At 37.3% G+C, this 12,109-nt stretch overlaps 1 protein-coding gene across 1 annotated transcript in view; it reads left to right on the top strand.

Annotated features, from left to right (window-relative positions):
* Window positions 1-9,664, top strand: part of LOC114886142 (olfactory receptor 10AD1) — a 35,258-nt gene extending 25,594 nt beyond the window's left edge. Inside the window, 4 exon segments of the mRNA XM_029206702.1 lie at window positions 8,699-8,815; window positions 8,817-9,277; window positions 9,280-9,492; window positions 9,495-9,664. Coding sequence (XP_029062535.1) covers window positions 8,699-8,815; window positions 8,817-9,277; window positions 9,280-9,492; window positions 9,495-9,664 — 961 coding nt within the window.
* The last annotated feature ends 2,445 nt before the right edge of the window (window positions 9,665-12,109 follow it).

Genomic DNA, 12,109 nt, shown 5'->3' with positions numbered 1-12,109 from the left:
AATAGTATGGAGGTTTCTCAAAAAAACTAAAAATAGAACTACTATGTGATCCAGAAATTCTACTCCTGAGTATACATCCAGAGAAAAACAAAAACACTAATTTGAAAGGATACATGCACCCCAATGTTCATAGCAGCATTGTTTACAGTAGCCAAAATATGGAAGCAACCTAAATGTCTATCTTTATGTTATTGATTTCTATTATAATTTTGTTATTATCAAGTAACATAATTTGAATGATTTAAGTTCTTTAAAATTCCTTATTTATTGCCCAGAGTAACGTCTATCTTGGTGAATTCTCCTTGTGCATCTGGAAAGGACATGGTATTTATATTGTTAATGCTAGGTTCAGTGTTCCGTAAATGTCACTTTGGTTAACATGAGCGATAGAGTTGTTCAGATCTATTATATTTTGGGATTTCATCTACTTGTAGAATTGATTACTGTGACATCTCTGACCATAATTTTGTAGTCTTTTTCTCCTAGTTTTATTTACTTTTGCCTCAGGTATTTTGGAGGTTTTTTTACTAAGTTATACTTGACATACAATATTATATTTGTTTCAGATGTACAACAAAGTATATATGTTCAGTATTTTTATACATTATGAAATAATCACCACAATCAATCCAGTTACCATCAAGCGCCATACAAAGTTGTTACAACATTACTGACTCTATTTCCTATGTGTACATTACATCCCCATGACTTATTTATTTTATAGCTAGAAGATTGTACCTTTTCATCTCCTTCACCTGCACCCACATTTTATCCATCCCTGCACCCATCTTTCTTCTGGCCAGCATCAGTTTGCACTCTCCATCTATGAGTCTCTTTCTGTTTTGTCTTGTTTGCTCATTTCTTTTGATTTTTAAGATTCCACATATGAATGAAATAGTACAGTATTTGACTTTCTCTGTCTGCCTTATTTCACTCAGCATAATACCCTAAAGGTCCATCCTTGTGGATTTGATTTGCACTTCCCTGATGATTAGTAATATTGAGCATCTTTTCATGTGCATTTGTCTGTCTTCTCTGGAAAGATGTCTATTCAGGTCCTCTGCCCAATTTTTAATTTTTTTTTTAGTTGTATGAATTCTTTATGTATTTTGGATATCAACCACTTATCAGATACATAGTTTGCAAATATCTGCTAGTTGCTATCTTCTACATATTGTTGGTGGTTCCCTTCAGTGTGCAAAAACATTTTAGTTTGATAGAGTCCCATTTGTTTATTTTAGCTTTTGTTTCCCTTGCCTGAAGAGACAGATCCAAAAAAATATTGCTAAGAACTATGTCAGAGACTGCCCTACATATGTTTTCTTCTAGGAGCTTTATGATTTCAGGTCTTACATTTCACTCTTTAATCCATTTTGAGTTCACTTTTGTATATGGTGTAAGAAAATGGTCAAATTTCATTCTTTTGCATGTAGCTGTCCAGTTTTCCCAACACCATCTATTGAAGAGACTGTCCTTTCCCCATTGTATATTTTTGCCTCGTTTGTCAAATATTAATTGACCATATAAGTGTGGATTTATTTCTGGGCTCTCTGTTCTGTTCCATTGATCTATGTGTCTGTTTTTGTGCCAGTACCATACTGTTTTGATTATTATATCTTTGTAGTATAGTTTCAAGTCTGGGCATGTGATACCTCCAGGTTTGTTCTTATTTCTCAAGATTGCTTTGGCTTTTGTGGTTCCATACAAATTTTAGGATTATTTGTTCTAGTTCTGTGAAAAATGCCATTAGTATTTTGATAGGGATTGCATTGAATCTGTAGATTACTTTGAGTAGTATGGACATTTTAATGATATTGATTCTTCCAATCCATGAGCACAGTATATCTTTCCATTTGTGTGTCATCTTCAGTTTCTTTACTCAGTCTCTTATGCTTTTCAGAGTACAGGGCTTTCATCTCCTTGGCTAAATTTATTCCTAAGTATTTTATTCTTTTTGGTGCAATTGTCATTGAAATTGTTTTCTTCACTGCTCTTTCTGATAGTTTATTATTAGTGTATGAAAATGCAACAAATTTCTGTATATTAATTTTGTATCCTGCAACTCCACTGAATTCACTTATTAGTTCTAATTGTTTTCTGGTGGAGTCTTTAGAATTTTATATATATAGTATCATGTCATCAGCAAATAGTGACAGTTTTTTCTCCTTCCTTTCCAGTTTGGTTGAATTTTTGAGTTCTCTTGCCTAGTTGCTCCAGCTAGAACTTCCAATACAATGTTGAATAAAAGTGGTGAGAGTAGGCATCCTTGTCTTGTTCCTAATCTTAGAGAATTGAGTTATGATGTTAGCTGTGTGTTTGTCATATTGGCCTTTATTGTGATGACATATGTTCCCTCTGCACCCACTTTGTTGAGAGTTTTTATCATACATGAATGTGAATTTGTCAAATGCTTTTGCTGTATCTATTAAGATGATCATATGACCTTTATCCTTTGTTTTGTTAATATAATGTATCACATTGATCAATTTACAGATGTAAAATCATCCTTGCATCCCTGAAATGAATCCCACTTGATTGTGGTGTATGGTTTTTTTTAATGTTAACTTCAGTTTTCTAATATTTTGTTGAGAATTTTTGCAAATATGTTCATCAAGGATTTTGGTGTTAACTTTTTTTGCATTGTCCTTGTCTGGTTTTATAATCTGTCCTCATAAAATGAGTTTGAATATGTTTCTTCTTCAATTTTTGGAATAATTTGAAAAGGATAGGTATTAAATCTTCTTTATAGGTTTGGCAAAAATTCACCTGTGAAGTGTTCTGGACCTGGAATTTTAGGATGCAAGTTTTCTTATTACTGATTTAATTTCATTACTAGTAATCAGTCTGTTCAGATTTTCTAATTCTTTATGATTCAGGCTTTAAAGATTATATGGTTCTAGGAATTTATTCACTTCTTCCAGCCTGTCTAATTTGTTGGCATTTAATTGTTCATAGCATACTCTTATAATCCTTTGTATTTCTGCAGTGTCCATTGTAATTTTTCCTCCTTAATTTCTGGTTTTATTTATTTGGGCTCTCTTCTTTTCTTGGTGAGTCTGGCTAAAGGATTTTTTATTTTTTAAATTTTTATTTATTTATTTTTAACATCTTTATTGGAGTATAATTGCTTTACAATGGCGTGTTAGTTTCTGCTGTATAACAAAGTGAATCAGCTATATATACATATATGTCCCCATATCCCCTCCCTCTTGCATCTCCCTCCCACTCTCCCTATCCCACCCCTCTAGGTGGTCACAAAGCACCAAGCTGATTTCCCTGTGCTATGCGGCTGCTTCCCACTAGCTATCTATTTTACATTTGGTAGTATATATAAGCCCATGCCACTCTCTCACTTCATCCCAGCTTACACTTCCCCCTCCCCTTGTCCTCAAGTCCATTCTCTATGTCTGCGTCTTTGTTCCTGTCCTGCCCCTAAGTTCTTCAGAACCTTTTTTTTAATATTCCATATATATGTGTTAGCATACAGTAGTTATTTTTCTCTTTCTGACTTACTTCACTCTATATGACAGTCTCTAGGTCCATCCACCTCACTACAAATAACTCAGTTTCGTTTCTTTTTATGGCTGAGTAATATTCCATTTTTTATATGTGCCACACCTTTTTCTTTTAACATCTTTATTGGAGTATAATTGCTTTACAATGGTGTGTTAGTTTCTGCTTTATAACAAAGTGAATCAGTTATACATATACATATGTTCCCATATCTCTTCCCTCTTGCGTCTCCCTCCCTCCCACCCTCCCTATCCCACCCCTCTAGGTGGTCACAAACCACCGAGCTGATCTCCTTGTGCAATGCAGCTGCTTCCAACTAGCAATCTATTTTACGTTTGGTAGTGTATATATGTCCATGCCACTCTCTCATTTTGTCACAGCTTACCCTTCCCCCTCCCCATATCCTCAAGTCCATTCTCTACTAGGTCTGTGTCTTAATTCCCGTCTTACCACTAGGTTCTTCATGACCTTTTTTTTTTTTTTCTTAGATTCCATATATATGTCTTAGCATACAGTATTTGTTTTTCTCTTCCTGACTTACTTCACTCTGTATGACAGACTCTAGGTCTATCCACCTCACTACAAATAACTCAATTTCGTTTCTTTTTATGGCTGAGTAATATTTCATTGTATATATGTGCCACATCTTCTTTCTCCATTCATCTGTTGATGGACACTTAGGTTGCTTCCATGTCCCGGCTATTGTAAATAGAGCTGCAATGAACATTTTGGTACATGACTCTTTGAATTATGGTTTTCTCAGGGCATATGCCCAATAGTGGGATTGCTGGGTCATATGATGGTTCTAATTTTAGTTTTTTAAGGAACCTCCATACTGTTCTCCATAGTGACTGTATCATTTTACATTCCCACCAACAGTGCAAGAGGGTTCCATTTCTCTACAACCTCTCCAGCATTTATTGTTTGTAGATTTTTTTTGATGATGGCCATTCTGACCCGTGTGAGGTGATAACCTCATTATGCATTTGATTTGCATTTCTCTAATGATTAGTGATGTTAAGCAACCTTTCATGTGTTTGTTGGCAATCTGTATATCTTTTTTTGGAGAAATGTCTATTTATGTCTTCTGCCCAGTTTTGGATTGTGTTGTTTGTTTTTTAGATACTGAGCTGCTTGTAAATTTTGGAGATTAATCGTTTGTCAGTTGCTTCATTTGCAAATATTTTCTCCTATTCTGAAGGTTCTCTTTTCATCTTTTTTATGGTTTCCTTTGCTGTGCAAATGCTTTTAAGTTTCATTAGGTCCCATTTGTTTATTTTTTTATTTCCATTTCTCTAGGAGGTGGGTCAAAAAGGATCTTGCTGTGATTTATGTCATAGAGTGTTCTGCCTATGTTTTCCTATGAAAGTTTTATGGTTTCTGGCCTTACATTTAGTTCTTTAATCCACTTTGAGTTCATTTTTGTGTATGGAGTTAGGGAGTGTTCTAATTTCATTCTTTTACATGTAGCTGTCCAATTCTCCCAGCACCAGCGTCTTATTGAAGATGCTGTCTTTTCTCCATTGTATATTCTTGCCTCCTTTATCAAAGATAAGGTGACCATATATGCGTGGGTTTATCTCTGGGCTTTCTATCCTGTTCCATTGATCTATATTTCTGTTTTTATGCCAGTACCATACTTTCTTGATTACTGTAGCTTTGTAGTATAGTCTGAAGACAGGGAGCCTGAGTCCTCCAGCTCTGTTTTCCTTTCTCAAGATTGCTTTGGCTATTCAAGGTCTTTTACGTTTACATACAAATTGTGAAAGTTTTTCTTCTAGTTCTGTGAAAAAATGCCATTGGTTGTTTGATAGGGATTGCATTGAATCTGTAGATTGCTTTGGGTAGTACAGTCATTTTCACAATGTTGATTCTTCCAATCCAAGAAGATGGTATATCTCTATATCTGTGTGTATCATCTTTAATTTCTTTCATCAGTGTCTTATACTTTTCTGCATACAGGTCTTTTGTCTCCTTAGGTAGGTTTTCTCCTAGGTATTGTATTCTTTTTGTTGCACTGGTAAATGGGAGTGTTTCCTTTATTTGTCTTTCAGATTTTTCATCATAAGTGTATAGGAATGCAAGAGATTTCTGTGCATTAATTTTGTATCCTGCTACTTTACCAAATTCATTGATTAGCTCTAGTATTTTTCTGGTAGCATCTTTAGGATTCTCTATGTAGAGTATCATGTCATCTGCAAACAGTGACAGCTTTACTTCTTCTTTTCCAATTTGTATTCCTTTTGTTTCTTTTTCTTCTCTGATTGCTGTGGCTAAAACTTCCAAAACTATGTTGAATAATAGTGGTGAGAGTGAACAGCCTTTTCTTCTTCCTGATCTTAGTGGAAATGGTTTCACTTTTTCACCATTGAGAATGATGTTGGCTGTGGGTTTGTCATATATGACCTTTATTATATTGAGGAAAGTTCCCTCTATGCCTGCTTTCTGGAGGGTTTTTATCTTAAATAGGTGTTAAATTTTGTTGATAGCTTTTTCTGCATCTATTGAGATGATCGTATGGTTTTTCTCCTTCATTTTTTTAATATGGTGTATCACATTGATTGATTTGCCTATATTGAACAATCCTTGCATTCCTGGGATAAACCCCGCTTGATCATGGTGTATGATCCTTTTAATGTGCTGTTGGATTCTGTTTGCTAGTATTTTGTTGAGGATTTTTGCATCTATGTTCATCAGTGATATTGGCCTGTAGTTTCTTTCTTTGTGACTTCTTTGTCTGGTTTTGGTATCAGGGTGATGGTGGCATCGTAGAATGAGTTTGGGAGTGTTCCTCCCTCTGCTATAATTTGAAAGAGTTTGAGAAGGATAGGTGTTACCTCTTCTCTAAATGTTTGATAGAATTCGCCTGTGAAGCCATCTGGTCTTGGGCTTTTGTTTGTTGGGAGATTTTTAATCACAGTCTCGATTTCAGTGCTTGTGATTGGTCTGTTTATATTTTCTATTTCTTCCTGGTTCAGTCTTGGAAGGTTGTGCTTTCCTAAGAACTTGTCCATTTCTTCCAGGTTGTCCATTTTATTGGCATATAGTTACTTGTAGTAATTTCTCATGATCCTTTGTATTTCTGCAGTGTCAGTTGTTCTCCTTTTTCATTTCTAACTCTATTGATTTGAGTCTTCTCCCTTTTTTTCTAGATGAGTCTGGCTAATGGTTTATCAATTTTGTTTATCTTCTTAAAGAACCAGCTTTTCGTTTTATTGTTCTTTGCTATTCTTCATTTCTTTTTCCTTTATTTCTTGTCTGATGTTTATGATTTCTTTCCTTCTGCTCAGTTTGGGTTTTTTTTTGTTTGTTTTTCTTTCTCTAATTGCTTTAGATGTAAGGTTAGGTTGTTTGTTTGAGATGTTTCTTGTTTCTTGAGGTAGGATTGTATTGCTATAAACTTCCCTCTTAAAAGTAACTGCTTTTGGGCTTCCCTTGTGGCGCAGTGGTTGAAATTAGAGACCATCATGCTCTGTATGATTTCAATCCATTGGAAATTTATTTAGATTTTTAAAATATTTTTATTTTATCTTGGAGTATAATTGATTAACAATGTTCTGTTAGTTTCAGGTGTACAGCAAAGTGATTCAGTTATACATGTATCTATTTTTTTCAAATTCTTTTCCCATTTAGGTTATTACAGAATATTTAGCAGAGTTCCCTGTGCTATACAGTGGGTCCTTGTTGGTTATCTATTTTAAATATAGTAAGTGTACCTGTCATTCCCAAACAGCACTTTGTTTTAAAGTCTATTTTGTCTGATATGAGTGAGTACTCCTACCCCAGCTTTCTTGTCACTTCCATTCGCATGAAATATCTTTTCCATCCCCTCACTTTCAGTCTGTGTGTTTAGCGCTGAAGTGAGTCTCTTTTAAGAAGCAGGTAGAAAGACCTTTTTTGCTTATCCAATCAGCCATCCTATGTCTTTTGATTGGAGGATTTAGTCCAATTGACACTTAAAGTAATTATTGATAGTTGTATACTTATTGCCATTTTGCACTTGTTTTCCAGGTGTTTTTGTAGTTCTCTGTTCTGTTCTTCTCCTTTTAGTTTCTTCCCTTGTGGTTTGATGATTTGTTTCAATGGTATGTTTGTGTTCCTTTCTCTCTAGTTTTTGTATATCTGTTGTATATTTTTGATTTGTGATTACAATGGGGTTCATATATATTGACCTATAACTATGTCTACTTGTTTTAAACTGGTAATCATTTAAGTTCAAGCACATTCCAAAAGATCTACATTTTTTCTCCCCTCCCCCACGTTTTGTGTTTTATTATGTCATATCTTACATCTTTGTGTTTATCCCTTAACTGTTTATTGCAGTTATAGTTGATTTTATATTTTTTGTCTTTTAATCTTCATACCAGCTTATTTAAGTGGTTGATCCACAGCCTTTACTATATATTTGCCTTTACTAGTGGGGGTTTTCCTTTCCTATAGATTCTTACTTCTTGTTGCAGCCTTTACTTTGCCATTTAGAGAAGACCCTTTAACATTTCTTATAAGGTTGGTTTAGTATTGATGAACTCTTAGTTTTTGGTTCTCTGAGAAGTTCTTTATATTTCCTTCAATTCTTAATGATAACCTTGCTGGGTAGAGTGTCTTGAGTTGCAGGTTTTTCTCTTTCAGCACTTTAAATATATAATGCCCCTCCCTTCTAGCCTGCAAAGTTTCTACAGAAAAGTCAACTGATAGCCTCAGGGTTCCCTTGTAATATGACCCTTTGTCTTTCTCTTGCTGCCTTTTGTATTCTCTCTTTAACTTTTGCGATTTTAATTATGATATGTCTTGGTGAGTGTCTGTTTGGGTTTGTAGTTTTTAAGGAACCTCCATACTGTTCTTTGTCACGTGGTTCCTAGATCATTCGCAATCTTTTTTGTCTCTGAACATAATCCCATTGGTATATAATCATTTGAAGTAGATATCACAGAACTGGATACAGTATTTCAGTTCCAACTTGATTCATACGAAGTACAACAGAATCTCTCTTGGTTCATAATATGTTTCCATTATTCCTGCCTACGGTAGAACTGGTATTTTCAGTGCCCATGACACTGCCGACTCACATGGAGTTTACTGAAATTCCCATCTCTTTCACCCTTTTGCCCTTAATCTATTTTTATACAAGTGGATAAAACCTGTATACAGGTATCCTGTCTGTGTTTTGCTGTCCTCCCTCTTCAAGCAGGCCTCAGATTGTGGATATAGGGAATAGGAGCACAGTGATAGAGTTTATCCTCATGGGCTTCGAGCAGAGCTCCCCTTCCACACGGGCATTGCTCTTTGTCCTCTTCCTAGCCCTCTGCCATGCCCATGAATGGCCTCATCACCTTCATCACCTGGACAGATCCCAGGCTCAACAGCCCCACGCCGTTCTTTGGCCACCTATCCTTCCTGAATATCTACTTCGTTCCTACCACCATTCCACCTGGTGGAATGCTGATGCGGATCCACCTGGTGGTCAAGAACTGTGTTGTCTCCTTTGCCTCGTGCTTGACCCACATGTATCTGGTTTTTGGTGTGGGTGTGGCTGAGTGCATCCTCTTGGCTTTCATGGTCTATGACCATTATGTTGCTACCTGCCACCCACTTAGCTGTGCCCAGATCATGAGCCAGCAGGTCCGTGTGACGCTGGTGAGTACTGCCTGGTTCTTTGGGCTGATCAATGGCATCTTTCTTGAGTATATGTTATTCCAGAATCCCTTCTGCAGAGATAACCACATAGAAAACTTCTTCTGCGAGGCCCCCATAGTGATTGCTGTCTCTATGGAGACCCCCAGTTTAGTCTGAGAGTCATCTTTGCCGATGCCATTGTGGTGCTGCTCAGCCCCATGGTGCTCACTGTCATCTCTTATGCCCGCATCCTGGCCTCCATTCTGGGCAGAGCCTCCTCCTCTGGTCTGGGGAAGACCTTCTCTACTTGTGCCTCCCATCTGACTGTGGTCATCTTTTTCTACACCTCAGCCATGTTCTCTTACATGAACCACACAGCACACATGGTCCTGACAAAGACAAGCCTTTCTCTCTCCTCTACACCATTATCACCCCCATGTGCAACCCCATCACCTACAGTTTTTGAAATAAAGAAATGAAAGCGGCCATGGTGAGGGCCTTTGGGAGGAGCAGCTTTTCCCAGGCAGAGTCTGTCTAGTGGGAAGACTCCTGGAGGGGAAGATCCCTCCTCCAACCCTGACTATTGGGTAACTCTCCAGTGCTGAAAGGCTCCAGGAAAGAGCATTCATAGCTTCCTTTGCAATAGCATCAGACCTGGAAGATCCTATTGATGTCTAATGCTCATCTGTCTGATGTAACTTTAAGCACTGTTTTCTCTTGGACCCTCCTCAGGAGAATTTGAGACTTTCCTGAGTGATTTTCTTCTAAGCTATCACAACAGGATCTATAAGCACACTTAAGTCCATTTCATTTTCTTTCTGTACATGCTCTTCCTAGCCTGAGTTCTGCATATACATTTAGGTAAACTTTTTTCTCTTTCAACTTATCATTTTAATCTGTTTTTCTTTCTCACACTCCACTCTCACTTCCTGAATCTGCCCTCATCCACCCTGCTCCTATATGAGAAACAGTAGAGGACGAAGTAAGAAAAAGGGAATTAGGGAGCAGTGTTGACATTAAGAAAAGTCAGTTAGAGAAAAGAAGAAAAAGAAAAACTAAGGATCAGCAGCCTGAGCTTCATCTTGTTTGCCTCCGCTAGGCCATGAGGGAGAATTTGTGGTGGCATTAAATAATCAACACTGCATTCCATGTGTGTTTATGCTTGTGTGTGTTGGGGAAGGGGAAGGGGGAGAGGCCAGGTGTCAAACCCCTTCTTCCTAAGTCCTCTAGTTTCCTTAAATACATGACTGTTTGATATTTCCCTTCAGATCCAAGTAATAAGTACTTCTACCAAGCTTCTTAGGCTACCAGTTTCCTTCCCTGTTACCCATACTCCTAGTTAACTCCCCTCTCCCTACTGCCTGTTTTTCTCAACCATCTTTCATTTCATTCCAATTCAGTCCTATACCACTTTACCTCCTCATCGTAAATGGGTCCACTTAATTCCCCGTACTTTAAGGAACACCTCTCCACACTACCTCCACCACTGCAGAATGCTTTCTATTTGCAACCCTTCCTCTCTGGCTTAGCTTCTCTTCTTAACAAAAGCCAGTGTCCCTTGAGAGGGCATTATATTCTCAGCTGTTCTCTTTTTTGGAAAATTACATCTTTCTCATGCTCCTTTCATAATAGATAGGAAAGGAAAGGGCATAGGCCTGTGCTTTGTTTTCTGGTGCTAATTCCATAAGATGAACACACCTCACTTGGGATGCCCTCAAATAGATGTACTGCCCTTTCCACATCCTGCACATCACATACTAACTACCCTGCAGTGAATTGAAGCAGTAGCTTCACTCCACAAAGCTCTACTCTTTTCAGTCCAAATTGGTGAACCTCTAGATAATAGAGGACATGTGAGAAGCACTTCTCAGACAGCAAGAAGAAATGAGACAACACTGTAATCAAGAAGAAACAATAAGCACAGAACCTAAACATTTACATTATCAAAGAAAGACTACACCAAGGCAAAGTTAAGCAGGCAAGAAAGATTTTATTTAAGGCTACTGCAAGAGGTAGGAGACTGAATTCAACTCTGCTGAAACAAGTGGCTGGAGAGTTTTTAAGAGCTGCAGTAGGGAGATCTTAGGCCACCTGTGGGTGGTAATTGCTCTTACCCAAAGGAAAAGTAAGTTTATATGCTGTATTTTACAATTTGGAGCAAGACACCCAGTAAAGTTGGGCTCCTACCCTCCCACAGAGACTAGGAAACAGGGGTGCTATCTTCCTTGAGGATTACACTTCAAAGGGATGGCTCTTGAGAAAACATTCCCTGGGTCTTAAAACTGGCAAGGGGCTTTTAGGGAGATTTCTGTACATTTCAAAGGGGCAGAGAAAGAATTTGTAATTGCAAGTTTCTAAAGTAATAAGTAATGCACTGAGAAAAAAGAGATCAGGAGACAACAGTCAAGAAGAAACTTGCCCTAAGTGTAGTCAAGGGAAAGGGAAATGTTAAGGCTTTCCTGGTCACCATGGAGAACAAAGAAGTGCTTATTCTTGCCTCAGGATCTCAGCTCCCTCTCCAAGTTTGAAAATTCCTGTCTCAAGGAGCCTTTAAGAGTAAAAAGAAAAAGTGAAGGAAAGAAAAAAGGAAAAAAGCGAAAAGAGAGGAAAGGGTGCTTTTTACAAAGTTTTCTGAGAAATAATATAACATTTTCCCAGCACTGTTTACGCTGATGCTATAAACAAAACACAGTTCCAGCTTTTAAGCTCTAACAGGGCAGATAAGAACAAATAATGGTAATACAATGGGCAAACTTAATAACAAGCCTATACAAAGTACACTGGGATGACAGATAATAACAGAGTACAATGTACAAAGTACATTGGGATGACAGATAATAACAGCATTCACAACTATTAAGCACTTAGGTTCTAACAACGTTACATCTAAACCTCACAAAACCCTTGAAGTAATACTACTGCCTCCATTTTGAGAAGCAAAACTGAGGCTCAAGGAGGTTAAGTAATTTGCTCAAAATCACAG

This window comes from Monodon monoceros, unplaced genomic scaffold (assembly GCF_005190385.1).
Source record: "Monodon monoceros isolate NGI ecotype Baffin Bay Population unplaced genomic scaffold, NGI_Narwhal_1 Super_Scaffold_6, whole genome shotgun sequence".
Classification (NCBI taxonomy): domain Eukaryota; kingdom Metazoa; phylum Chordata; class Mammalia; order Artiodactyla; family Monodontidae; genus Monodon; species Monodon monoceros.
Note: the sequence above shows the minus strand (reverse complement) of the source record. Positions and strands in the feature narration are given on the sequence as shown.